The sequence below is a fragment of the Theobroma cacao genome, chromosome 10 (genome assembly GCF_000208745.1).
Source record: "Theobroma cacao cultivar B97-61/B2 chromosome 10, Criollo_cocoa_genome_V2, whole genome shotgun sequence".
NCBI classification, from domain to species: Eukaryota; Viridiplantae; Streptophyta; class Magnoliopsida; order Malvales; family Malvaceae; genus Theobroma; species Theobroma cacao.
The window spans coordinates 1,696,471-1,722,817 of NC_030859.1; the positions used below are offsets into that span (position 1 = coordinate 1,696,471).

The 26,347-nt window shown below is 35.0% G+C and overlaps 3 protein-coding genes and 2 long non-coding RNA genes across 7 annotated transcripts; 3 read left to right on the plus strand and 2 right to left on the minus strand.

Annotated features, from left to right (window-relative positions):
- LOC18586023 (CASP-like protein 5B2) lies at positions 323–2,902 on the plus strand. Of its 2 annotated transcripts, none has more exons than XM_007009147.2 (3): positions 323–732; positions 1,942–2,074; positions 2,427–2,902. In XM_007009147.2, exons 1-3 carry the CDS (start codon positions 605–607, stop codon positions 2,622–2,624), a joined length of 459 nt encoding a protein of 152 aa, XP_007009209.1. In that variant the 5' UTR covers positions 323–604; the 3' UTR covers positions 2,625–2,902. The 2 variants fall into 2 exon arrangements, with proteins under 2 accessions (XP_007009209.1, XP_017984958.1); XM_018129469.1 differs by lacking the exon at positions 323–732 and adding an exon at positions 1,664–1,826.
- On the minus strand, positions 5,104–6,563 carry LOC18586024. Its single transcript, XR_001929675.1, has 2 exons — positions 5,815–6,563; positions 5,104–5,585 (listed from the first exon to the last, which is right to left on the minus strand). It is a non-coding gene; the product is annotated as an uncharacterized LOC18586024 (long non-coding RNA).
- On the minus strand, positions 9,329–12,770 carry LOC18586025 (mannose-1-phosphate guanylyltransferase 1). Of its 2 annotated transcripts, none has more exons than XM_007009150.2 (5): positions 12,337–12,770; positions 10,971–11,103; positions 10,769–10,831; positions 10,422–10,661; positions 9,329–10,332 (listed from the first exon to the last, which is right to left on the minus strand). In XM_007009150.2, exons 2-5 carry the CDS (start codon positions 11,079–11,081, stop codon positions 9,661–9,663), a joined length of 1,086 nt encoding a protein of 361 aa, XP_007009212.1. In that variant the 5' UTR covers positions 11,082–11,103; positions 12,337–12,770; the 3' UTR covers positions 9,329–9,660. The 2 variants fall into 2 exon arrangements, with proteins under 2 accessions (XP_007009212.1, XP_007009211.1); XM_007009149.2 differs by having other exon boundaries at positions 12,324–12,770.
- Positions 17,209–19,456, plus strand: LOC18586027 (eukaryotic translation initiation factor 3 subunit G). Its single transcript, XM_007009155.2, has 2 exons — positions 17,209–17,655; positions 18,695–19,456. The coding sequence occupies exons 1-2, from the start codon at positions 17,301–17,303 to the stop codon at positions 19,231–19,233; spliced, it is 894 nt and encodes a 297-aa protein (XP_007009217.1). The 5' UTR covers positions 17,209–17,300; the 3' UTR covers positions 19,234–19,456.
- LOC18586028 lies at positions 19,942–22,033 on the plus strand. The gene is made up of 2 exons (XR_001929655.1): positions 19,942–20,809; positions 21,610–22,033. It is a non-coding gene; the product is annotated as an uncharacterized LOC18586028 (long non-coding RNA).

Here is a 26,347-nt window from a genome sequence, read left to right on the forward strand (position 1 = left end):
TCAACTAGTCCTGAGATTAACAGATAACCCAAAAACATAATGGTTACTGTCATTGGTCAATTGTTCTCTTCGACTGTTGTTTGATTACCTGCTACTTGTATTAACTTACAGACAAGTTCAACCTAAGTTGTATAAATTAGCTTTGTAAATTTGTGTAACTTGAAACTTTCAACTTAGTTCACAAGCTTCCACTGTTAAGGTCTGGACAAGCAAGACATCTTTACTTTTACTACACTGAAAAAGAAAAAGAAATGAAATCCTACTTTACCAAATACCATTAAAAAATTTAAAAGAAAAATCCTACTTTAATCCTTTAAAATGATAAAGAGTAACAGCCAAAGGTCAATTTGGTGTAGCTGTCCGACACGAAAACTCAATGTCACTTTCCTGGAAAAGAGCTTTCCGTATGGGAGTCAACAGATTCTTGAGCTCTATCCCCATATCTGCAAAAAAATCTTAAAAGTTAGTTAAGCTTGTTCAACTTTGCTTTCTTGTGAGCTAAAGCTGTTGGACACTCCCATCTCTTCCCTCCCTTTTCCTTACCCTGACCTTCTCTTCATTTTTTTTCTTCCTGAAGAATCCTGTAATGTTGTTTTAAGAGATTATGGCCTTGTTTGGAAGTCCAGGAAAGTTGAGTGGACTGCTACTGAGAGTGGGACAGTGTTCTTTTGCTGCTGCTTCAATTGGAGTCATGGTTTCTGCTCCTGGTTTTTTTAACTCCACTGCCTTCTGGTATTATTTCTAATTCTTTTTTGATTTTTGGTTCTATCCTCATTCTTTATTACTTTCCTCTTTTCTCTTATTTGCTTATGTCCTTGCTTACTTTAACATGATGGGTTGATTGTGGTCTTTATATTATTCTTATAACTTGCTTTGTATGTTAAACTGTTAAACTACTTCTTTCTGAAGCATTTAATTGCCTTCATTTCTTAGCTTTCCTTGGTTGGTTAGTACTTTTCTTTATTTTCCTCCTTGATTGGTTAGCAATTGGCCTTTTGAATGTTTAAGTAGTTCTTTATTTTTGAAGGAATTCATCATAAAAAGGGAATTCTTATACAAGGTTGTAAGTAGATGGGTCAGATGTTCATAAGAATGTCTCCAATGAAAAATATGATAATGGTGTACATTGTACCTTTCAATCCACATAAACCAATGAGAAAGGAAAATGGGAAGCCGTTGTTAATAAAGTTTGGCAATGATACACTCAAATTGTCATGCAAAAGCCCTCTCAAGGGAAGAGAAACAACTAAGAGTAATAAATTATGGCGTTAATGGCAGTAAGATCAATGCAATTCTGACAGGAAACCTTCAGAAGATAACGTTACTTGTTCAAGCAAAAACAAAAAATGGGGTGATATTGCCAAAAGTTAGTAACAGAGCCATCGGCATAATTGGTTAGAGAAATATTAAGATCACATCATGCCCTCATTTTTCTTTCCTCCTCTTCCGGAGATGTGTCCTACATTTTAGGAGACTTAGTCGTACATATATTCCTACTCTCCCATTATTGGAGAGATAAAGCACTAAGCACTCCCACTACCCTCTGTGTGATGTGATTGTGGCAATGACTAATTGCAGTGGCTCCCAATAGACAAAGCATAATCAAATCAGATGAAGAACCCATTGTGCCCTCGTTGGCCTACTTTTACATTATCAGGTAACTCCTGAAAGGTCAACTTCAGTTGTAGTGCATGGATTGTTCTTCTTGTTCAAACCTGGAAATTTTTCTGGTCTTTGCCATCAGAATGATGGGTGTTAGCAAAGTGTGTTGGAAATGGCATGTTTTGTAAAGTTGCCGTTTATGTCTTTCATACTCACTGTTTCTGGTCTCTCTGCTTATTTTATACATAGTATGAATTCCCTTTTACTCCTTAAGGTTTTTGCTGTAAAAATTTCTGACAAGTCACCATTTCTTCTTCTGTACATCTTTGTTGGCTTCAGCTATTTGATAGCATCAATGGGGCTTCAAGTTCTATGGAGTTTTGGACTAGCATGCCTTGATCTGCATGCTCTAAGGTCAAAGAGAAACCTCCAGAATCCTATCTTAGTGAGCCTGTTTGTTGTTGGTGATTGGGTAATTAAAGTTTCTCTTCCAAAATTTGTTCCTTCATGGTATTAATTTGTTGTCATACACAGACACTTTAAAGGATACCTATTTGGTTATGTTATTGGATTTGTTTCCCCAAGGCTATGCATTCATGTCTGTTCAGATTAAAATTTTCAATTTCTTGATTCCACAAAGGCTGATTGAAATATGAAAACTAATAGTAAAAAACCAGTGAAAAAGTAATGATGTTCTTCCATGGGAACCACTAACATGTTTCAGATATCGATTTCTTTGTCGATCTAAATTATGACTTTTGCCTAGAATTGTTGTTTACTCGTTAATAATCTAACTGGAGTAATGATGGTGATGTAAAATGCAGGTGACTGCTATATTATCTCTTGCAGCTGCTTGCTCATCTGCTGGAGTGACAGTTCTGTATTCAAGAGACTTGGGTTACTGCAGGTCACCTCATATTCCATGCAGCCGGTTCCAAGCATCCATATTTTTGGCCTTTATCTCATGGTTCCTCCTTGCCATATCATCTCATGTGACATTTTGGCTTTTGGCTGCAGTTTAAGTGAATCCTATTAGTACCCACCCTCCCTACTCATTTCTTCTTTAAGTAGTACTTATTCCTTTTTCCAGGCTACAATACTCATTTTCTTGGAAACTTCATAGATGATCTTAGCATGTTCTTTTGTGAGTTTGTCACTTTCACAAGAATTTTTTTCCTTTTTCTTTATGCAGTCATACAATGACATTGTACTTATGTTTATTAAATTTCGAGAGCAGAAACAACACAGACAAGAAAATGACAGTATCTACAAAACTCTATTGGTTTTGATTTTTCGATTTTAGTTTTCATTTAATCCATTTTAATAGAGAATTTCTCTAACTTTACCTCAGGAACCTTTCCTAGGTTTGATTAGTACCCAATAGTTGGTTTGAATTAATGCTGGAAAATGGAGATCTCAAACTTGGCCATATCAGCTCCAGGGCAAATCCTGTTTTCTACTCCAAAGGGAAGGAATGATCCTGCTTTGGGTTTATGGTTCTGCATGCAAGTAAAGCAATAACTTCTTAGATACCATTTGCCAATGTTTCAGACATGCAATACATTGAACTTACCTCCCATCTTTCAGGGAGGAAGCCGTTTGGGGTTTGAATAAACTTCAGGCCTCAGGGTCCATGTGAACAACCCTGTTCCAAACCAGAACCTTCCAACCTTTGGGTATCAGAAAACATGGAACCAATGCTTTTCAGTTCACTCAGTGAAACCAACCATGGGAAAGAAGAATATCGACTTGGAAATAAAGGGAGATTGAATCACTAACAATCACTAAAACAATCATTTCATCACTCATTGTAAATCTTCAGGTTTGAGGTAAATGACATGTTCTTGCGAGATAAACAAGTTAGGAAGGAAGCAAACATTACCTTTCGAAGATAAACCATCTAAGAGTTAAACCTTTCTGTGTACTGGGTCTGTTCTTAAGATTTCCTCTTGCTCTTCCTGAAAAGTGGCAATAAAGGCCACAATCCCACCTTAGCCTTTTGCAACATTTATGGATGGTCATCATGTAGATAGATGATTGCCCACATAGCTGCATGGGGTGAGGTTTCATAACCAGATAACAAGAACACGAGCAGTAAAATCGATTATATCCTCATCCTCTTCTTCAACCTCCATGAGTAGATCAACCTTTCCTCTCTTTTCATTTGGGTCATTAAATTTGACTGTCGGCTCTCCTCTCACTTCCAGAACACCTTGAAGGATCTTAACCAGCAACATTTCCCTTGCCTGATACATGGGAGATGAAGATGATATACAAGTTTTGAAGAAGATGGAGGCAACTCTCAAAAGAGTTGAGAGCTTGAAGACGTACAAGCACTGAACCAAACTCTTATTGTAAGAGCGATGATGTGCTGGTGCAGGAGTCTGGGAAGTGTGCTAATTCTGGGATGAATATCTCAAGGATCCCCACTTCATTTTATCATAATTAGCATCGTTCCATTTCGTCATGCACGGGAATATTCTATCTAACACTGAGCCAACCCAATCTTAGCTTAAAGGGCATTCCCAATCATGGGTGTAATACAGGGGCGTGGAGGGGCGTAAAATCCCACATTACTCACATAAATACCTTTTGAATGCTTTATATAATAGAAAGCAATGACCCCTGGCGGTCTTAGCAGACACGAGATGTTATGCGGCATTACAATACTTTGATATTAAAACAGTTGGGCCGGGTGGGGCCAACCAACCAGGCCCAACCCATTTTTCTTTTTTTTTGAATTTTTTTATGCTCAGTTTAACTGAACTTTCTTTGCTTTTTAATGAAATTTTGTTTAACTGAATTTTCTTTGCTTTTTAACGAGATTTTATAATCAAATTTTTTCTTTTCTTTTGTTATGCTCATTTTAAGATGAGATTTTATAGTCAAAATTTACAAAATATAAATTCTATAAAAAATATGAAATTATGTGAAATTTAATAATTGTCTTATATTCAAATAAAAATTACTTATAATCAAATTTTAAAAAATATAAATTATATAAATATATGAAATTATGTAAAATTTAAAAATTGTCCCATATACAAATAAAATTACTTATAATAAAATTTTAAAAAATATGAAATAAAAATCGTCATTTTTTTACTAAATTTTCTTTGCTTTTTTTTATGTTCATTTTAAGATGAGATTTTATAATCAAATTTTTTTATTTGCTTTTTTTATGCTCATCATTTTAAGATGAAATTTTATAATCAAAATTTTTAAAAAAATATAAATTATATAAAAAATTGAAATTATGTGAAATATAATAATTGTCGCATATACAAATAAAAATTACTTATAATCAAATTTTAAAAAATATGAAATATTTATGTCATTTTTTTACTGAATTTTCTTTGCTTTTTTTTTTTTATGCTCATTTTAAGATGAGATGCAGATTGCAGACCCATCTACTGAGCTTGACCTTGACTGTGATGCACACAAACTCACTCCCACCTCATGACCTGCTTACATACTGTTACTAACATGAGCATCTATTCATTAAACCATAAGAGCCTTGTTCATTTCTCTTCTTGTTTTGCTTCAGGGTGATTAATTTGCTGTAATCCCACCTTAGCCTTTTCCAACATTTCTGGATGGTCTACATGCAGATAGATGATTGCGCACATGGCTGCATGGGCTGAGGGTTCATCATCAGCTAACAACAAGACGACCAGTAAGATGGATTCAATCCTCATCCTGCCACTTCTGGCCATCCTCATCTTCAACTTCTATGGGTAGATCAACCATTCCTCTCTTTTCATTTGGGTCATTCATTTGGCTCTTGTCTCTGCTCTCATCCAGGACACCTTGGAAATGACTTGATAGAAAAATATGAAAAGAAGGAAAGAAAGAAAACACCTTTTATATATGTCCAAATGGTTCATCATCTTTCCAAGGCTTTCCTACAGGTTTCCGGAATAGAAATAGTGATGCTTGGACTCCCAAATAAGTAGGTCTTGTAGATACCAGGTCGGCCATACCTGAAAGTAATCTCCAATGAAAAAAGGGTGCCAAATTGTGTTCAAAATAATAAAATTTTACTTCTCAACAAAGGTGCAATAATAAAAGCAAAGCAAAGAGAGTGTTGTTTTCAGAAATTGCATGCCAACAAGCATTACATTATGCAATTCCATGCTTTCTGTTTCATTTGTTCAATGCAAAAGAGCAGATATACAGCACTATATCAGTCATAGGAAGGGAAAGAGAGACCTTTTCACTAAGTCGTGGATGAAAGTGTCAGGGTTCTCGGACCTGAAAGCTTTGAGAAAGGACCGCATGTTACCAAATATTGGCCAGACAGGAAAACATATGTTCCTAGCAGAACAGCAAGAATCAAAAGCCAGGAAATCTAAATCCATTCCGAAATGGTGACTTTGGACTTACGTTTCTCAGCCGCCTTATACATGTCATACCTGGCAAACTGATAGTGGTAGCTCCTATCTATAGCTACAAATTGCCTACCTGCCATAGCACGCATCACTCAATTCCCAGGCAGCATGTAATATATTAATGTCAAATGTAATGGGTGACATAGCGTGAAGTGAGGAAGGATAAAAATACGTAATAAAGTTCTTCTCCGGGAATCACACTTCTTTGGATTGAATCTCTTTAGTTTTTTTGTGCTGTCAGTCTTCCAGCTGCTCTCCTTTCTTCATTAAATTGACGAAGGAATGACCTTATATTTACATGTACTTGAAGGCTGAACTGGTATAAAAGCAATTCTAGACCTCATCCAGTTAAATTTTTAGCTAACCTTATGTCCGTGAGGTATGAGTTCGATCACCCTGCATAATCCTTGGTTTCCAAAGGAAGCTGGTTAAGTGGAGACTGTGATGCCACCAAGGCGAGTGGCCTCAGTGTGGTGGTATCCACTAGTAATGTGCTTATCTTTGTAAAGCGTGATGGGATAGGAGGCATACCTCAAAGATTGAAATGGCATAAGGTTAATTCTAGACCTCATCTAGTCAAGTTAGCTTTTCTGATTGATCAAGTTAGCTTTTCTGATTGATATATATATATATATATGCATGATTATATTTGACACCACTGGTTCAAAGAGCATCATTGGTAGTTTTCTGAATGTTTAGTGCATGATAAGTTCTACTTTTTCCCATTGTTTATGTAACTCAATGGAAAACATATTGACAAACTAATTGATCAGTCTCCGGTAGTTCCATGAATGATTCTGAAAGGTTCTTTATCTTGTAAAGTCTCAACAAGAGCAAGTTTAATCTTTGTAGCCATAATCATGTTTAACACCAGATTCATGAGTATTTGGACAAATAGCATGAAAATTGAATCATTAAGATGCATGCTTATTATTAAGATCTAAAAGAACTTGCAAGTTTTAACTCCGTGCTTTCAACATAAGCAAGATACATGGAACACAGAACAGCAATATCGCTGGTGTCCTGAATTCCAAAGGTAGAAATTCCCATCCCACCAGATATATATAAATAAGACCAATTTCCACTCATCAGGATGGTGACTGGTGAGCACATATATATTTGCTGGATTAGAGCAAGCATCAAGTCTCAACTATCTGGATTGGACTATCTATCTATCTTTATGATCTGTGGGGTGCTAAACTGCTAAACATGCATTTGACTGTCGAGAAACATGTGCATATTCGATGAGAGACTGTCATAAGGCACAAGTATCGAAATATGGAAAATGTTATGCACACTCTAATCAAGTAATGCTCTGCTGCAGTGCAGCCGCAAGCACCACTGTTTGGAGCATTATAATTTTGAGTTTCTCTAGGTGAATTGTCATGTTCCTGCCTACTCTAGAACAAATTTGTCTGGTTAGGAATTTGCATAAACAAGAAAAACTGGATCTTGGTGTTGGGTAATTTTAAGTGTAGCAGGGCCAAGAGTTCTGATATGGACAAACTTGGTTCATCTATTTAGCTGTAAGAAAGAGTGAGAAAAGAGGATGAAAAACTAAGTTTCCAATTCCACCATGATGGATACAACTCAGCTAAGAGAAGTTACAGCTATGCTGTCAAATGGCATTGGACCCTTTCCCATAAACAACAAAAAATTTTCACTAATTTTTTAATTGTTAGTCCTTGAGAAAACAACAGCTCAACAAGTCAATGTCATTGATAATTCATGTCCCCTTGGGGTAGCCCCATAACAAGATAGTGATAATGACATGGGAATATGCTCTTCAACCTCTTTATCCTCCATTTTAAGTCAGCAAGAGAGCTGGGAAAAAGGAAACTTGTTTGATTCCTGTTCATTGCTTGCATAAGCTGATAAGCAAAACCATTAATGGTGATTGTTCAATCTTAATCATCAATATAACATACACCAATTTTCTTTATTTTTTACAATTGAGGTAGTAGGTCTACCAACTGCAAAATTTTTAATTATTAATGTTCAATATTAACAAAAAAATACAAAAAAATATATTTTTGTGACTCACAAGCATGTCACTTCTCCACATGGTAGGCCACACATTCTTCCATCAACTTTTTTCCCCCTCATACTTTTTCTCTGAGTCTGTATATTTTCCTCCACTTGCTTCCAAAATCTACAGAAAGAAAAGAATTGGGTCTTCTTGTGATACTTGGAATGTTATTTTCATTGGAGAATCTACCAAATAAATGACAATTAATAGGGTTCGATTTATCAGATCTTGGACGATTTTGATAGCTAAAAAGCTTAACCCCTCATATAATAAACGAGGCCAATTTCCACTACACGTCTTGCTTTTTGCAATTGGCCTTTACTGTATTGGCAATTTGGCATCATGAACCAGAAGGGAAACGTACGACTTATTTGGTTGCCTTCTATAGATTCTGGCTAACATAGTTTGACAGAATCAAAGTTAGGTAAGAAAATAATGAAAGAAAGAAAGGGATGGGTACTCATAGAGAATTACTATTAGAACTGCCACGAGCCTAACTTGATTAGCAAAAAACCCAGTCCCCCCAAGCTCTCACTTGCTTTGACAGGACACTAGAAAGAGAAATATGAGTGTGTGTTTAGCAGGAGTTTGCTCCATGAAAGAGCAACCGCAGAATCAAATTGAGAAAAAATATCCACAATAGTTCCTGTCCTTGTGTTTGGGTTTCATGCCGTGTGACCACAGGGAACTTGAACTTTCCTTTTGGGTGTTCTTATGTGTACCTTTACAAGTGCTTATCCACTTTTGTTCTTCCTACCTACCATTTAATATTATAGTTATCTCTTTTTTTTTGCATTTTAAAAAATTCAAAATCTAATCCAAAACGAAATATTCTTTATTTTTTTCGTAAAAATTTATAAAATTTAAAAAACGAATAAATTATTTTAATTTCAAATATAAATTAAGTATATCCTGACAAGTTATTTCAACAACAAATACACAGATATCTCCTTTTTTTCGTTTTCAACCCCAAACACAAATATAGTTACTTGTATTACACGTATGATTAAAATTATATCGAAAAATGAGAGTTGTGTGACCTTTTTTAAACTCTAATTAAAGAGTTTGATGCCTCTAAATCTGCTTGCAGAGTGATACATTAACTTCATCAATTGCCCATCAATCCAGCAAGAGTTAATGGAATGGTGCATATGCATGTCGTAAATGGTGTATTATTTTTTCTTTTTTGTCAAATTTGGCCCACCAGAATTGGAGAAAAGATTTAGATCCAATGCTACCGACAGATTGGGGTCATATAAATATCAAGATATAAAAGAACATCATCCTAGAATAGTAAAAGCATAAATAATAATAATAATAACTCACAGACGATTTATTGAAAATGCTCAAATAAAATATACAATTAAAAAAAATTAATTGTTCATAAACCAAGTGATAATTTATTTCTATATACACACTAAAGTTACACATTTCACACCAATGATCATCTTAATGCAGTTGACAACAGAAAATGACCCTTGAACCGTCGAAAACGCATCACTCAGGCTTGGAGAAACTGACTTTTTTACACCTGTGTTGGAGGGGGAGAAAAAAAAATATAACAAAAGAACAAACGCATGACAATTTAAGTGAATACTCCCTACAAGATAATTCTAACTTATCTGGGAACAGAACTTGTCACATGACTATCTCTGGCTTCAAAATGCTAGACTTGATCTCTTTGTGAGGCAGAACCACGCCGCCGTTGCTGTAAATTTCATCGCATACATGGACATCTTCTCCGAGGATAGTCATGTTCTCTACACGAGCCCATTGCCCAATGGTGGAGTGCCATCCGATGATGCTGCTGGATATGCAGGCGTGCTTCTTGACGCGGACTCCACGCATGACTGTGCAGCGGGAGAGTCTGACTCCAGACTCAACCACACATCCTGGACCGATTGCCACATCGGGTCCAATCAAACATCCTTCTCCAATCTTAGCACTCTCATGAACCAAAACATTTCCCACAATGTGTGGACCAGTGGCCAACTTAGTTGAAGCTTTCTTTCGCAGGGAGTCTAGATAAAGTCTTAGGCCAGTAATGTAATCCCTTGGCTGACCAATGTCCATCCAAAACCCTGGTAGGACCATTGCATACAGCTTCTTCTCTGCAGCAATCTTTGGGAAGACCTCCTTCTCGATTGAAGTGGGTCTCAGTTCAATTCTATCAAGAACAGAAGGGTTCAGCAGATAAATTCCAGCATTAATTTTGTTCCCAACAAACAATTTGGGTTTTTCAACAAATTTGTCGACTTGCCCTGTTGATTCTTCCATAACAACCACACCGTATTTTGATGGCTCATCCACCTACATAATTTAGACTGAAGTATTAGAATGCCTTCAAAGGAAATACACTGAAATTGAAAATAAAGAAAACTTTAGAACTGAATTATTACCTTGGTTACCATTATGGAAGCTTCTCCTCCATGGGCTTTGTGGAATTCAATCATTTCTTTGAATGGGTACTCACTGATAACATCACTGTTAAGCACAAAAAATGGCTTACCGGAACCATCAATGAGCTTGTCCCTAGCCAAAGCAAGAGGACCAGCTGTGCCGAGTGGCTCAGTCTCTTGAGAGCATGAGATCTTGATCCCAACTTTAGCTTCAAATTCCTTCAAGAAGTTCAACATTACCTGCAAAATCAAGTGGCCACTGGTCAGCCAATAAGCACTTAAGCAACTAACCTTTAAGACCACTGTATCAATTTTACACATCCTACACAAGGAAACACCTCACATACCTCAGGTTGGTAGTTAATAGCCAAAACAACTTCAATTACACCAACAGCCTTGAGAGCCTCAATCTGTAAAATATTGTAAGATACATCAGTCCACAAAATCAACAAGCTTATCTTGAGAAAACAACAAAGAGAAACCACTAAACTTAAAAGGAAAATTTCCAAGTATCAGATGTATAATAAAGGCCATTCTGCAGAAATATACCTGATGCAGGATCATGGGTTTGTTAGCAAATTCAACAAGCGGCTTAGGAACACTAAGGGTCAATGGCCTCAATCGTGTTCCAAATCCTCCAACAAGAATAAGTGCCTTCATTGTGATACACCTTCTGCTTCACCTGTAGATGGTACAGTCAGTATCTTAAGCAGCAACCAAACATCAGACTAAAATAAGAAAGCAACCTAAGATATGCTTCCCAAATGAATCCTTACAGACACTTCTACCTATACATGACAAGAAAAGAGAGATTGACCACTACAGGAATCTATATTGACATTTGTAGATCTAAAAGTGATGAGCAAATCAGAACCGATGAGTATGAATTCAAGAGTGACACAAATTCACCACATGCAAAGAGAAGAAAACCACACAAATCTAAAGCCAAGCACAAGAGAAAAGAACAAAACATTCAAACACGCGTCCTGCACCTAAAAAAAAAAAGCTAAAACCTAAAAAGCACCACTAAAAATCCATCCAAAAATGGTTTAGATGATATTGTGACACAAATTCCAGCAATACCACAGGCTGTTATCTTTAATGAGAACGACAAATCCATTCACATGGAACCGAAAGCAAAATCCAGCTGCTGTGTAACCCCTGCTTCAAGTAATGACAGATGGTTTAAGCTACTTTGTCTTTCCTCTTTTCTTTTTCATTTCAAGGGAAAAGACTAGTTTTTAACTGATTTAATTGTCAAGCGAATTTCCTTTCTTGCTTCCACTCACCAAAAGAGGCATGGAAAACAGGGAATTGCCACGAAAATAACGCCTAAAAGGATTAAAAAAATTAACACAAGTTTCTAACTAGAAGCAATTGAATTGAAAAATTCCAAGTAAGCGAAATGAAAACTTAGCAAGAAAAACATATTCAGCTGAGTCAGTCTTGATCTGGCAACGCGGGAATTCTTGACCTTTGCAAAGTATTTGACAACAAACATAGCAAAAAGAAAACGGCATTAAGCCATTAATAACAAAAACTTTAGTAGAATTCTAAACCACCATTAAAATCATGATTAAACATAATAAATTTAACTTAGATTTGTCGCTAAACGAGAAATGAAATCAATTGAATTAACTTGGATTCCTTTTTCTTCTTCTTAGAAAGATTTTACGCGCGATTTACCGTGTAAAAAATCAGATCTAACAATAATATAACAATACAAATCAAATTAAACCTCAAAATTCTCCCAAAAAAAAACGTAAAAGCAATTGAAATATAGTAGGACGCGAACGCCGAATGACATTTTCAACTCCATTGAGACATATTCAAACTAAACTATTAGGAACCGCGAGAACAGACACCGTACAGAGCTCGGAAGGACCATAATTCAGCTATTACCTTTAAGCCTTACCAGATCCAAACCCGAACTGAGTTCAAACTGGAAACTCGAGCCCGATTCGAGGGGCAAATATAAAATGAGCGGGGAAACGAGTCAACTCGGACGAGTTTGGCTGGCTTTTTTTTTTGTTTTTAGTAACGGTTTTTTTTTTTCGTCGGGAGCTGAGCTGGCAACTGAGGAAAAAGGGGGGCGGTGTTTTAAGAGAAAGTAGAGCGGTATTTATACAAGCGAGAAAGAGATGAGATATAACTAACGTGAAATATTTGGCGGATTCGAAATTAAATATTAAATTTAATTTTGGAATTTCTTTTCTTTTAGCGACGGAACGGAAATACTAGGGGATGTTTCGAGGTGGTTTCGGGTTGTTGGACGGGTAACTGCTCCCGAGTTGTGGATAAAAAGGTACGGTCCGGAATTTTGTTGACGAAAGTGTTGCAGAGAAAACGATGGTAACGAAAAAAGGAAAGTGATGATTGACTTTCATTATGTTAACTCTCACAGTAAAATGGACCTTAGCAAATTGGAAATTAAGTTTTTATTTAGATTTTATATTTGATACATTATTTATCATATAAATTTTATATGTTGTAGTAAATTAAATATTATATAAAAATAAATATTCATAATTATAAAAATAATATCCATGCACATTTACAAGTGTTTATAATTTCTTTTATTTAACCTTCTTAGTATACGAGGCTATATTCCGTAATTGAGTACTTTTTATCAATTTTTTACATTTTTTATAATTTTAATTTAAAAGAAAATAATTATTTTTGATTAATTTAATTTATGATATAAAAGCAAGTGGTATCATTTATCCTCCATTAAATAGCATACGTGACCATGTATAAATGATAATAATGTTTAGTACAATTAAGCTTTGACTTAAATTATATTGAAAATATATCCAAACATTTAATTCAGTAATTGATAATTGATTTTAAGTAAAATATTAAATTTAAACTTTATATTTAAAAAAAATTAAACACATGAGTTTTGCAATATTCAAAAAATAATAATAATAAATATTATATCATATTAATGAAATTTGAGTGTTATTGTCAAAACCCGAGGTTGTAAATTGTGAATAATTTTTTTTATATTTTATAAATTCAAAAAAGGTGCCATTTTCTATAATTTTATTAATGTTCTCTTCTTTCTTTTTCTATTTTTTTCCCTTTATGAACACTTTATTAGTGTTCCATTACTAGGAAATGTGTATTAAATGTCAAGTTGGTGTAGATTAAATTAAGGATTGCCGACCGTAACAGTATTACCGTATGTAGATTCCTATCTACGTTTGTAATTAACTTTGTTGCGTTTTAATACTACATAAATAAATCAATTAATAAATTAAATAAATATAAAAGGAATAGTTCAATTCTCAAGCTTGCCATTCTGGAATTTGTCAAAAAAAGGTCTTCAAGTCAATTAATTTATTACCGCATTGTTACGAGCTAACCTAATGAGTAAAATATAACAAAGGAAATCATTAATTAGTTAATTAATTAAAATAAAAAAAATTTGAGAAGGTTTGAATCCTAGATCCATGTCAATCTGATTCCACATACATAATTTGACTCTTCAGCGGAAACCAAGAATCACGGCTCAGCATCCGCAAGCAACAGAGCCCACCCCACGGGACTCAGCACACCAAATCCGTGGGCATTAATTTAAATTAAAGCACTAATTATATATTTTTAATCTTAAAAGTTGTCTGAAATTTCTTAGTCGAAGTTTAGGTTCTAGGGAAAGGGCACATGCACATATGATAATATACCTAATTGCCAGGAAGTCAGAATTTTATATTCGGAGACAAAAATAATATTTATAAATCAATCATATTAAAATATAATATTTGTAAAATTAAAATTATAAAAAAATTTAAATTTTTAAAATTTTTGAAGAAATGAAAACCGTTAACCGCCTTTGGATTTGGTACTTGCCCTGGACAAATTTAGCAAGTTAGAAAAGGAATGGCTATTGGCTAAAGGAATTGGGCGGCCAAGCATTTCCAAGTTATGTTACAGCTTTATTTAAAGCTAAAGAAACCATAGCTTACTTCTAGGTCTCTTCCATGGGCAAATTGGTTGATGGGGTTGATGCTTTCAGGATCAGAAACATGACCAGGTCAAGCTAACTGGGATTGAATGGAAAAAGACCAAACATTTTAGAGTTGTGACCCATTTGACTCATTAATTTTGTTTTTGGTAAATATTCTTTCCATTTTTAAATATTTATCTTTTTTTAATACTTATAATTATGACGTATTCTATGTTAAAATTAATAATTTTATAAGAATAGAAATGCTCAATAATTTTGAATATGTAAAATTAAAAATCATGAAAAATAAATCTGTAATATGAAAAAAAATAAGATCATTAGGTGGTTAAAAACGAAAAAGATACTTGATTTGGGACATTTAAAACGTGAGAGATGAATAAAAAATAAAAAATAAAAAAACAGAGAGAGTATTTCATTTCACTTAATAAATAATTAGATTTTGAATTGAAATTATTAAGATAGTGAAAATATGCACATGTTTTCTGCTAAAATCGAAAATAAAACCAAAAATACTAGTAAATTAAAGTACTAAATTAGTGTGTATATATATATATATGTATATATAATATTGTAGCCCCAAATATTATTAGTTGTAGAATTAATATTTAACCAATTAAAATATTTGTGCCAATCTTCAAAAGAAATATTTTGTTTAAAAAAAAAGAGTTGAAATATATTTACTACATATACGTACTAATTCAAGTAAGTTTTATAGTAATGTCTAAAAAAGGAAAAAAAGTGAAAAAAAAAAAAGAAAAGAGAAAATTCCATGTGTGTTAGATTTGTGTACTGCCACCGACATGTTTAGACCAAAGACAACTCGAACCAATACACTTCCCAATGATAGCTTTATTTACTAAAGCAGTTTCCCACGTGTGTATTTTTAAGTATCATGTACGGTTTGTTGCTGCCATATGCTTTCGGCTTGCTCCAGAACAAGCCTTTGCTTATTGCAGCAGCAACAGTTTAGATCCAATGGATCATTTATATTGTAAGCCTTTTTTTGAGAGGTTATTTCCTGTTCCTATTTTATATTTTTTTTAACATGAAATATTAGGGATCATTTCGATTTGTTTAAGTAGGATTAAGATATTTGTTATCCGAAATTGATTATAAATAATTTTTTTAATATTTGTTATCATTATTATTAAATTATTTATTTTAATTTATAAAATATCAAAATATATAATTTACTTTGAATTTATTAATTTAATTTTTACTAATAAAATACATAAAAATATCAAAATTTATATTTTATATCAAATTTGGATTGGGCTTGGAAGACATTATTAACCAAGTTCGGATAGATTATGAATATTAGATTTTATAATCAAGTTCTAATATGGATATATCAAAATTAACAAAGACCTATCCTAACCGTATCTCTAAAATATCAAAATTATGAAGCATGTTGTAAAACCCATTATAGAGAAAAAAAATTAAATAAATGGCCATTCCTTTCAATTTCCAAATTATGGCAAATGATTTTGGCATGCATGCACTTAGCTAAGACTACTACTTCAAATTGAGAATGACTTTGTGCTGTTTTGACTAGCAAAATGGGGTTTTAGTTTTATGCTTGTAGCTATCATATGAAGGTAAGCTAAATAAATCAGTTGGGGAAACACGAATTTGGAATAAACCCAATTTGGACTGATATTGAACAAAATGCCCAAATCCCATTGCATTCCAACAAGTATTGTTGTAGAATAAGCCTTTCAGGCTTAATTTTTCCATCATTACTTACTTTCAAGGTATCTTTAACAAGGATAGACCACCTAATTTTCTATGTTTGAGTTGAATAAAAATTTATAATAATGGAAATGGTTTTTTTAAACTAATTAAGTAGGATGCAACAAAGCAACCACCAACATCTAATTTCAAACAAAAATGATGGTCTGGGAAACATCTTAGTATCATTATTATTCAATATCTGCCTTGTCTCGGGCCTCCTTATCACTCTGTTGGTGAGTTAAGACTTGTGTAATGTCGACCTCATAAAAGAATGCCTTTAAAAAAAAAGTATCTATGTATATATTCTAAGTGTAAAATGAAATAATTCTAAAATAATAATAATCTAATCAACAATAATTATCACTAATTACCATTTACTACATATCAACGGTTGGCTACTCCTTATTGAATGTAGTATCTAATTTATCATCGATGATTATTGATATTGTATAACGATTGATTTTTTGATGATCATATGATTAGAGTTTGAAATTCGATTAATAGGTGTTTTAAAATTTGTTAAATTATTTTTTAAAAAATATTTATTGCACTGTTTTGATTAAATTTGAAAAATAATATCAAATATATAAATTTTTTTTTATAAATATTACCTTAACCAATATTGATAAACACAATTAATTTATATCATAAAATGAACAATTGATCAACACGAGTAATTCGTTCTATGTTTCGGCTCATGGACTCGAAGCGAGATTGAGAGCCCCGTAAAGCTCTCGTGTTGGGCCCCAAGAGATCTTGTAAAAGCCTTGAAGGAAGCTAAGTTGAGACTTGAGAGGCCCGTATGGAATGGGCCTCAAGAGAGGCTTGAATCACATAAACAAGGAATCCAGCTTCCTGTTCTTCCTCATTTAAAAAGAAAAATATTAAAAATTTAGTTCTATTCTTTTTTTTAATAAAAAATAATATATTTTTTTAAAAATATATTAATTGAATTCAGTTAATTTGAATATTTATGGACTTCATCTTGGATTTGGTTTCAGTTTTGAGACAACATAAACGGTGTCGTTTTTACCTCGGCATTTAACTATAAAAGCAAGCCAAGGCTAGGCACGGCAACAACAAAACCCTCTTTCAACTCCCTTACTTCTCTTACCATAAAACCAAACCTCGACAGCCACCTACGCCATCTCGAGTTCTCTCCATCCTTACCTATAATGGCGATCGACCAAACCGACCCGAACCCTAACCAATCTAAACCGAGCAAGCTCCGATGGGGAGAGTTAGAGGAAGACGACGATCTGGACTTCTTATTACCGCCCAAGGAAGTAATCGGACCGGACGAAAACGGGATCAAAAAAGTGATTGAGTACAAGTTCAACGAGGAAGGCAATAAGGTAAAAATAACGACGACGACCCGAGTTCGAAAGCTGGCCAAGGCTCGGTTGAACAAACGCGCTTTGGAAAGAAGGAATTGGGAGAAGTTTGGCGATGCGGTGCGTGAAGATGTTGGGAGTAGACTCACTATGGTTTCCACTGAAGAGATCCTTCTTGAACGACCTAGAGCCCCTGGTTCGATTCTCATTACCCTTTTTTTATCTTTTGAGATATGATGAAAATTGAATAAAATCAGTTTGAAATTTTAGATTAGGATGATTGATTTTTTCTTGTTTAAGTTTGATTTCTGTTTGTTTTGTTTTAGAAGCGACAAGCAAAAAGTTGCAATGGTAATTTTATTGGGTAAAGGAATTAGTGATTTTATCTTTCTATGGAACAATTATGTTAGAATTGGTGTTGAGCAAATTATGTTCTTGAAGAATTAGGAACTAAATCGATTATATTTTTTTCCATATATTTTGTTTTGGAGAATGTTCAAAGCGATTAATATATGGGGCTTGATTTGATTCATTTGGTTATGGTGGTCAATTAGCCAATCACATATTGGCCTTGCGGCTGTTGATTTGTGTGAATGGTCAGTAAGCCACCGATAGTAACCCTTTGTTGGTGGCCTTTTTTCATCGTGAAATATAGCTCCTTTTCACTTCTGGGCCATTAACTACATTCATCGAGTGCAAACTTTGAGTTGTACTTCCCCACTCTCCCTATTTCACCATAGTTTTGTTTAATCTGTTGGTTTTCTGTTGTAATGCTTGCATATTTTGTTTGTGTTTTTATGTTTCATTTGAACATGGTGGCTAGGTTTTGCCAATCAAGTATTAGCCAAATGCCGGTTGTTTCATGTGGAATGGTCATGAGGCCACCAATAGCAACTCTGCATTGATGGCATTCAATTGTTAAATTGTGAAACCTAGAATTTGGTTTTATTCTGAGGCCATTAACAATATTCAAGAAACATGTGTTTTCAGCATAGACCATGAAGGTTTTGCTGTGTCATGTGCCCTCTATGACATGCTGATCTGCAAGTTTGCTTGTATCTATGATTGCATGTGTGTATCTCTGACATATGCAGACAGTTATCTTGGCTGAAAGAGGTTCATATTTTAAATAGTTGTAAATTATGTTGTAAACTTTCATTTTTTCGGTTTTAGGTTTTTGTCCCTTGTTCGGACTTTTAATGTGAAAAACTTTTGAAATATGGAACTGTTTACAGGTACCAAACCGGAAGAAATAAAGGTAGCTGGTGACAGCTTGGCTCAGCTTAGCAAAGGAGGTGCTGTTCTCATGGTGTGCAGGACATGTGGTAAGAAAGGTGATCACTGGACTTCCAAATGTCCTTACAAGGATCTTGCTGCCCCTGTTGAAACCTTTGTTGATAAACCTGCTGCATCTGAGACCTCTATGGCTGCTTCTGGAGCTGGAAAGGGAGCCTATGTCCCGCCAAGCATGAGAGCAGGTGCAGAGAGAACTGGTGGATCTGATATGAGGCGTAGGAATGATGAAAACTCTGTTAGGGTAACGAATTTATCTGAGGATACCAGGGAACCTGACTTGATGGAGCTTTTCCGCACATTTGGTCCCGTGACTCGTGTCTATGTTGCTATGGATCAGAAGACAGGCACAAGTAGAGGATTTGGTTTTGTCAACTTTGTAAACAGGGAGGATGCTCAAAGAGCTATTAACAAGCTCAATGGATATGGTTATGACAATCTCATCCTGCGAGTCGAGTGGGCAACCCCAAGATCAAACTAAAAACATGATCTTCATGGCATTTAGCTTTTCCCAAACATTGTCTTCAGTGGCAAATTCAATGCCAGATTTGCCAGTTTTTGACTTTTTTTTTTTTTTTACATGCTGTGATGTGATACTTGAGAGTTTATTTATTTGAGTTGAATTCTTGGGCCCTAATTTGATTGGGAAGTTAAAGGAATGTCTTCAGTTTCAAATTCAATGCCAGATTTGCCAGTTTTTGACATTTTTTTTTATATTCTGTGATATGATACCCCGAGATTTTATTTATTTAAGTTGAATTTTCATTAAATGAGCTTTACCTTTCACTGGAGGGAGAAAAATACATCTCAGAGGGACATGAAAACAAGCTGCCTTGTATTTAACTGGTTGCATATGGGATCAAAGCATGGATCCCCTGTTACAATTTACATGACGAGCTTCATTACATTGCAACCACGAAAGCCTGCCAGCAAAATCTCCTAAGCCTAAAAAATCAACCAAGGCTTATGGAAAAGACACATTTACTAGTAATAATCTCCACTCGTTATGTCAATTCCACGCTTCAGTTGTCTGCTTTTAGCAATCAACAGCATGCAATGCATTGCTCAACCCCTTGGACCAAGTTGCTTGGTTTTGAGGCCTCTGCTGAGCCCAAGAAAGTCTTTGGTTTTTGGGCTTCGATTTCTTGCTAATGGAAACCAAGTTAGTTTAAAGGCCACAATGAGATCAAAAGTGAAACCCTAAAAGCTTTCCAGACATCTTTCTTCGACAATCTGCTTAAACAGACAAAGCAGCTGTTACCGTTCATCTTTGGTTTTGTTCCTTGATCGAAAAGTTTTCCTTTTGTTTTGTTTAGTTTCTGGGTTTTAAGTCACATGCTTTGATACTTTTTGCTTATGTGAACGGTTAGTATCCCACCAACATCAGCGTTTTTTAGTTTTGGCTTTTCAATTTGTGAAACTGAAACTCTGGGTTTTCACTCCTTAAGGCCGTACATGAAAATATTTTAAAACAAGTCTTTGATAATAATGGGTTTTATTTTGTCTATGAGCTTTGACGCCATAGCTTTTTCTTACCTTTTCTGCACTTCTTCCACTTTGGAAGCCATCGGCTTCCGGGGGAAGTTTCTTTCTCGTTTTTGAATGTGGAACACTGCGGTCCATCCTTCAAAATTCTCTCTTGTTTTTCAATATGGAATAATGCAAGAATTTGAATTTTTTTTTAAAAAAAAATTTGGCCGGCCACCACCCCGGCCGTAGCTAATGTTGGTCACTCAAGGGCTCGTTTTGGGTACGGTATTGATGAGCCACCGGTCAGACCCACGGCGACGTTTGGCTCTCATATTGAATTAACGGGCACCTAGCCCAAGCCTGTCTATGGAGGCCGGACCATGCGACTGACGTGTTGAACCGGACCAACACCAAGCCCAGTGCCCCCGATGGGCTGCGCTTAGACGCCGTCTAAGCCATGCGTCTCGGGGGCGAAGGGGAGGAGAAGATTATTTTATTTTATATCGGTTACTTGGCTCAAGACTTGGCGATGTGGGATTTTGCGGGTACTTGCGGTTGAATAAACGGGTTTCGGAGAGAAGGAATTGGTAAGGTTTGGTGATATTGGTTCCGTTGTCATTACATTTTTATAATTCCTTTTTATATATTTCTTTAGATTTGATTAAATTGAATAAAATTTAGATTAGAATGATTGGATTTTTCCTCAAGTTCGGTTAGCATTAATTAATGTTAAACAAAACTGACATGATGATGAAGTTGAAATCAGCACTGTTGTATCAACGGCGATTTCTAATGAAAGGAACACTCCCATGTCATCCATTTACCATGTTTTGATCGAAAAATTCAAGTTGTATACGTTGAAAGCAAAGACTCCATTATGACTAGTGGAGTTTAACTGGTTCCTGTGATGCATTCTGTCTTTGGTGGCACCAAAATGTTGAAGCACCTGCTCCTTTGAAACCTACTCATTACAGATTGCAGCCCCAATCTACTCACCTAATGATGGCTTTACTTTGATGCACACAAACTCCTACCTTACCTGCTTACATAGTAACATGAGCCTTTATTAGTTACAACATAGGAGGCATGTTTAGCTCTGTTCTTTGCACGTTTTGATGGCCGATGGATCAAGTTTATTGATCTTGGGGGCTGTCCGAACTTGTTACAAAAGAATCAGAATTTTTTTTCTTAAATTGTTAGTAGTATGATTGGAACTGGTTAGGGTCGAGTAGATGAACCTGGTTAGGGAACTTTGAATTGAAGAAACATTGGTATGAACCATATATGGCATGGATGAACTTGATGTGATAACATGAAAAATTGACTACATCTCTGTACTTAAATGTGCAAAATATCATTCTTATTTGTCTTGTTTTTGATGGTGTAGGAAATAATCAACTATGATGAGGTTTGCAAGGCTGTATCTAATGTATTGTTGGGATTGAATGAGTACGATGGAAGTGGGAGATACATACTTCTCCAACTTTGGAACTTGAAGGAGAGCCTGAAAGAGGCAGTTGAGTGCACCATCCAAGAATTGAAGACCCAAAATATAGAAAGTGACAGAGCCATATATGCTTGGTCCTTACTGTTAAATATTCTTTAGTCATGCACTGTTGGTACTTCTGAATCACACGTTGTAATTATCTAACTGCAAACTTGGGATCATCAAGTTATGTCAATTTTCTTCATTTTTCTTCAACATTCAGGCTCTATCACAATTGTTGCCAACTGTTACCAAAACTTGATTTAATTTTCCTTGGTAGATACTGGATTTCTAATATAGGAAATGACTTCTCTTACTTATCTAAGTACCCTTTCTTTTGGTTGAGATTGTGCTTCAATTGGTATAGTTTTGACACTTTGACTCTTGAGCTGAATTTTTATAAATAATGCTTAATTGCTTATATTTGCTAGTTATTGGTACTTATATTTACTAGTTATTTGCTAGTTCTTAAGCTGAAAACTTAGAGAGAAAGAGGGAGAGAATTTGCTGTCACCAAGACAAATATGTTAGCTCTATATATTAACCCCAAGGAAAAAAATTTCTCTATGGGCTTTTTCATAAATACGGTTATGACAATCTCATCATGCGAGCTGAGGGGGCAACACCAAACTAAGAACATGAAATCAACAAGCCATGTCTTCAACTGGTTGCATAAGGGATCAAAGCATTACATCAACCAAGGCTTATAGCAAAGACACATATACTGGTAATCTCCATTCGTTTTGCCACTTGCTTGCACCCTTCAGTCCTTCCACCTTTGGCAATCAACAGCATTGCTCAACCCCTTGGACCAAGTTGTGCGGTTAAAGCAAAAATTTGAGGCCTCTAATGAGCCCAAGAAAGTCTTTGGTTTTTGGGCTTTCATTTCCAGCTAATTAAAACCAGATGAACAACTTAGTTTAAAGTCCATAATAAGATCAAAAGGAAAACCCTAAAAATTTTCCATAGGTCACCATTTAAACGAGAACGAGTCAGCAACTTGCTTAGGCAAACAAAGCTGCTGTTCATCTTTGGTTTTATTCTTTCACTGAAAAATTTTGATTTTGTTTTGTTTCTGGATTTGAAGGTGAGCAATTAGTGAGTTGTATGCTTTGATATATTTGCTTGTGTGAATGGTCAGTATCCCACCAACATCACTTCTTTTGGTTTTGGCTTTTCAATTTGTGAAACTGAAACTCTGGGTTTTCACTCTTTAAGGCCGTAAATGAAAATATTTTAAAACAAGTCTTTGATAACAATGGGTTTATTTTGTGTATGAGCTTTGACGCTTGGAAGCCATCAGCTTCTGGGGAAATTTCTTTCTCGTTTTTTCAATGTGGGATAATGCAATAATATAAGTTTTTTTTTTTGATGTGGGATAATGCAAGAATATGAGTGTTTTTTTTAAAAAAAAATTTGGCCGGCCACCGGTCGGACCCACGGCGACGTCTGGCTCTCATATTGATTTAGCGGGCACATGGCCCAAGCCTGTCCATGTAGGTCGGACCATGCGACTGAAGTGTTGAACCGAACCAACATTAAGCCAAGTGCCCCCGGTGGGGTTGTGCTTAGACGCCGTCTAAGCCATACGTCTCGGGGGCGTGTTACAGGAGAAAATTATTTTATTTTATATCGGCTTGTTGGTTCGAGACTTGGCGATGTGGGATTTTGCGGGTACTTGCGGTTAAATGGACGCGTTTCGGAGAGAAGGAATTGGTGAAGTTTAGCGATACTGGTTCCATTCTCATTACATTTTTATAATTCCTTTTTATATATTTCTTGAGATTTGATTAAATTGAATAAAAATTAGAATGATTGGTTTTTTTTTTTCTCTCAAGTTTGGTTTGCATTAATTAATGTTAAACGAAACTGACATGATGATGAAGTTGAAATCAACACAGTTGTGTCAACAATGATTTCCAATGAAACGAACACTCCCATGTCATGCACTTACCATGCTTGGATCGAAAGATTCAAATTGTATATGTTGAAATCAGCATTGTTTTATCAACGCTGATTTCCAACGAAAACAACACTCACATGTAATGTATATATTTGTATTTGCCTTGTCAATAATTACATTCTACTGATAATATAAACAACTCTTGGCTCTCCTCTCACATCCACAACACCTTGAAGGATCTTAACCAGCAGCATTTCCCTTTCCTGATACATGGGAGATGAAGATGATATACAAGTTTTGAGGAAGATGGAGGCAACTCTTAAAGAGTAGAGAGCCTGAAGACGAGCAAGCAATGGTGCGTTGCTGCAGGAGTGTGGAAAGTGTACTAATTCTGGGATGAATATCTCAAGGATCTCGACTTCATTTCATCGTAATTTGCATCGTTCCATTTGGGCATGCATGGGAAGATTCTATCAAACACTGACTCAACGCAATCTTAGCTTAAAGGGCATTCCCAATCATGGGAGTAATACAGGGGTTTAATCAGGTGTAGAGGCCACATATCCCACATTACTCAGACATATAAATATCAAATGCTTTATATAATAGAGAGTTAGGCACCGCTGCTGTCATCTCTACTCTGAGATGGCTACCAGCCCTTCCACCACGCTGTAATTAAAAATTGTCGGACCGGGTGCGTATAACCCGGTCTGACTATTTTGTGATGTTTTTAATATATTAAATGAAATTTCTTTGCTTTTTTTATGCTCATTTCAAGAGGAGATTTTATAATATTGTAATTAAATTTTATTCACCATTTTTATGCTCGTTTTAAGATGAGATTTTAAATCAAATTTTAAAAAATATGAAATTATGTGAAATTTAATAATTGTCATATATACAAATAAAAATGACTTATAATCAAATTTTTTATAATTGTTGCGTATACAAATAAAAATTGCTTATAATCAAATTTTAAAAAATATAAATTATATAAAAAAATATGAAACATAAAATATGTCATTTTTTTACTGAATTTTCTTTGTTTTTTTTTTTTTGTTGTTAATGCTCATTTTAAGATGAGATGCAGATTGCAGCCTCATCTACTGAGCTTTACTTTGATGCACACAAACAAACTCCCACCTCATGACCTGCTTACATACTAACATGCCCATCTATTCATTACAACCTAAGAGGCTTGTTCATTTCTCTTCAGAATTTTCTTTAAAAAAATTATTATTATTATTATATTGGAANTTTTAAAAATAAAATTTTAAAAAATATGAAATATTTATGTCATTTTTTTACTGAATTTTCTTTGTTTTTTTTTTTTTTGTTTGTTAATGCTCATTTTAAGATGAGATGCAGATTGCAGCCTCATCTACTGAGCTTTACTTTGATGCACACAAACAAACTCCCACCTCATGACCTGCTTACATACTAACATGCCCATCTATTCATTACAACCTAAGAGGCTTGTTCATTTCTCTTCAGAATTTTCTTTAAAAAATTATTATTATTATTATTATGGAAAAGATTTTGAAGAGCAAAGTTGATCCTTAAAATAACATCTTGTGTGTTGAGCTCACTGGTCATCATCTCAAGAAAGGGACATTCTGCAATTTAATCAGTGTGCTGCTATTTAGACAAAACTTTGCTATAAGTTTTAATCTTTGCTAGCTGTTGGATATGTATATGCAGTTCTTGAAATTTAACTTGTATTTGGTTATGAAATTTAATCTATTTAAACAAAAATTACTTATAAGTTTGTGAGAGAAAAAATTTAAAGAAATGATGAGGAGACAAGAATGAAAGTGGGAAATAAGAACATTAAAAAAATATAAATTACATCAAAAAATATGAAATATCCCACAAATACTCATGAAGAATGCTCGACTTCCATGACCTACAACTATATCAGAAGGCAGCCCATCGCATGCCGAATCATTCATCTTCAACCATATGAACACAAGTCCTGTTCCAAATTATACATTAGCAGTATGATTGGAACTGGTTAGGGTCGAGTAGGTAAACCTGCTTACGGAGCTTTGAATTGAAGAAACATTGGTATGAACCATATATGGCATGGAATGGGTGAACTAAGTGAACTTGATGTGATAACATGAATATACTTAAAAAATGTGCAGAGTTTTATTCTCATTTCTCTTGTTTTGGATGCTGTAGAAAAAAAACCAACTGTGATAGGGTTTGCAAGCTGTATCTAATGCATTGCTGGAATTGAATGAGTACAATGGAAGTGTGAGATACATACTTCTCCAACTTTGGAACTTGACAGAGGGAAGAAAAGCTAGCCTGAAAGAGGCAGTTGAGTGCACCATCCAAGAATTGAAGACCCACAATATAGGAAGTGACAGAGCCAGTATATACTTGGCCCTTACTGATACTTCTGAATCAACCCAAAAATCACAAGCTGTAACTATTTAACTGCAAACTTGGCATCATCAAGTTATGTCAATAATCTTCTTCATTTTTCTTCAAAATTCAGGCTCTACGACAATTGTTGCCAACTGCTCCAAAACTTGACCAAAGCTTAAAGCTAATTGCCCCATGAAAACTTTTTCCTTACTTGAGGAAAAGTGATCAGCTGGGCTTTGATGTCTAGGACTCAGACCCATTCATCAAGTTGAGACACGTCAACAGTCCACGCGTGGGGTTTACGTGAACTAAAAGGGTCCTACAACCACAAAGCCTATGGTATTGTGCCACGCCTATCAC

What these genes read in the sequence shown, in the direction of transcription:
- LOC18586023 (XM_007009147.2), top strand. Translation starts at nt 605, where the DNA reads ATGGCCTTGTTTGGAAGTCCAGGAAAGTTGAGTGGACTGCTACTGAGA. An exon ending in TTTAACTCCACTGCCTTCTG is followed by an intron (nt 733 to 1,941) that starts GTATTATTTCTA and finishes TGTTGGCTTCAG; the next exon opens with CTATTTGATAGCATCAATGG. An exon ending in TGTTTGTTGTTGGTGATTGG is followed by an intron (nt 2,075 to 2,426) that starts GTAATTAAAGTT and finishes TGTAAAATGCAG; the next exon opens with GTGACTGCTATATTATCTCT.
- LOC18586025 (XM_007009150.2), bottom strand. Translation starts at nt 11,081, where the DNA reads ATGAAGGCACTTATTCTTGTTGGAGGATTTGGAACACGATTGAGGCCA. An exon ending in CTATTAACTACCAACCTGAG is followed by an intron (nt 10,662 to 10,768) that starts GTATGTGAGGTG and finishes TTGATTTTGCAG; the next exon opens with GTAATGTTGAACTTCTTGAA. An exon ending in CTTCCATAATGGTAACCAAG is followed by an intron (nt 10,333 to 10,421) that starts GTAATAATTCAG and finishes TAAATTATGTAG; the next exon opens with GTGGATGAGCCATCAAAATA.
- LOC18586027 (XM_007009155.2), top strand. Translation starts at nt 17,301, where the DNA reads ATGGCGATCGACCAAACCGACCCGAACCCTAACCAATCTAAACCGAGC. An exon ending in TGAACGACCTAGAGCCCCTG is followed by an intron (nt 17,656 to 18,694) that starts GTTCGATTCTCA and finishes AACTGTTTACAG; the next exon opens with GTACCAAACCGGAAGAAATA.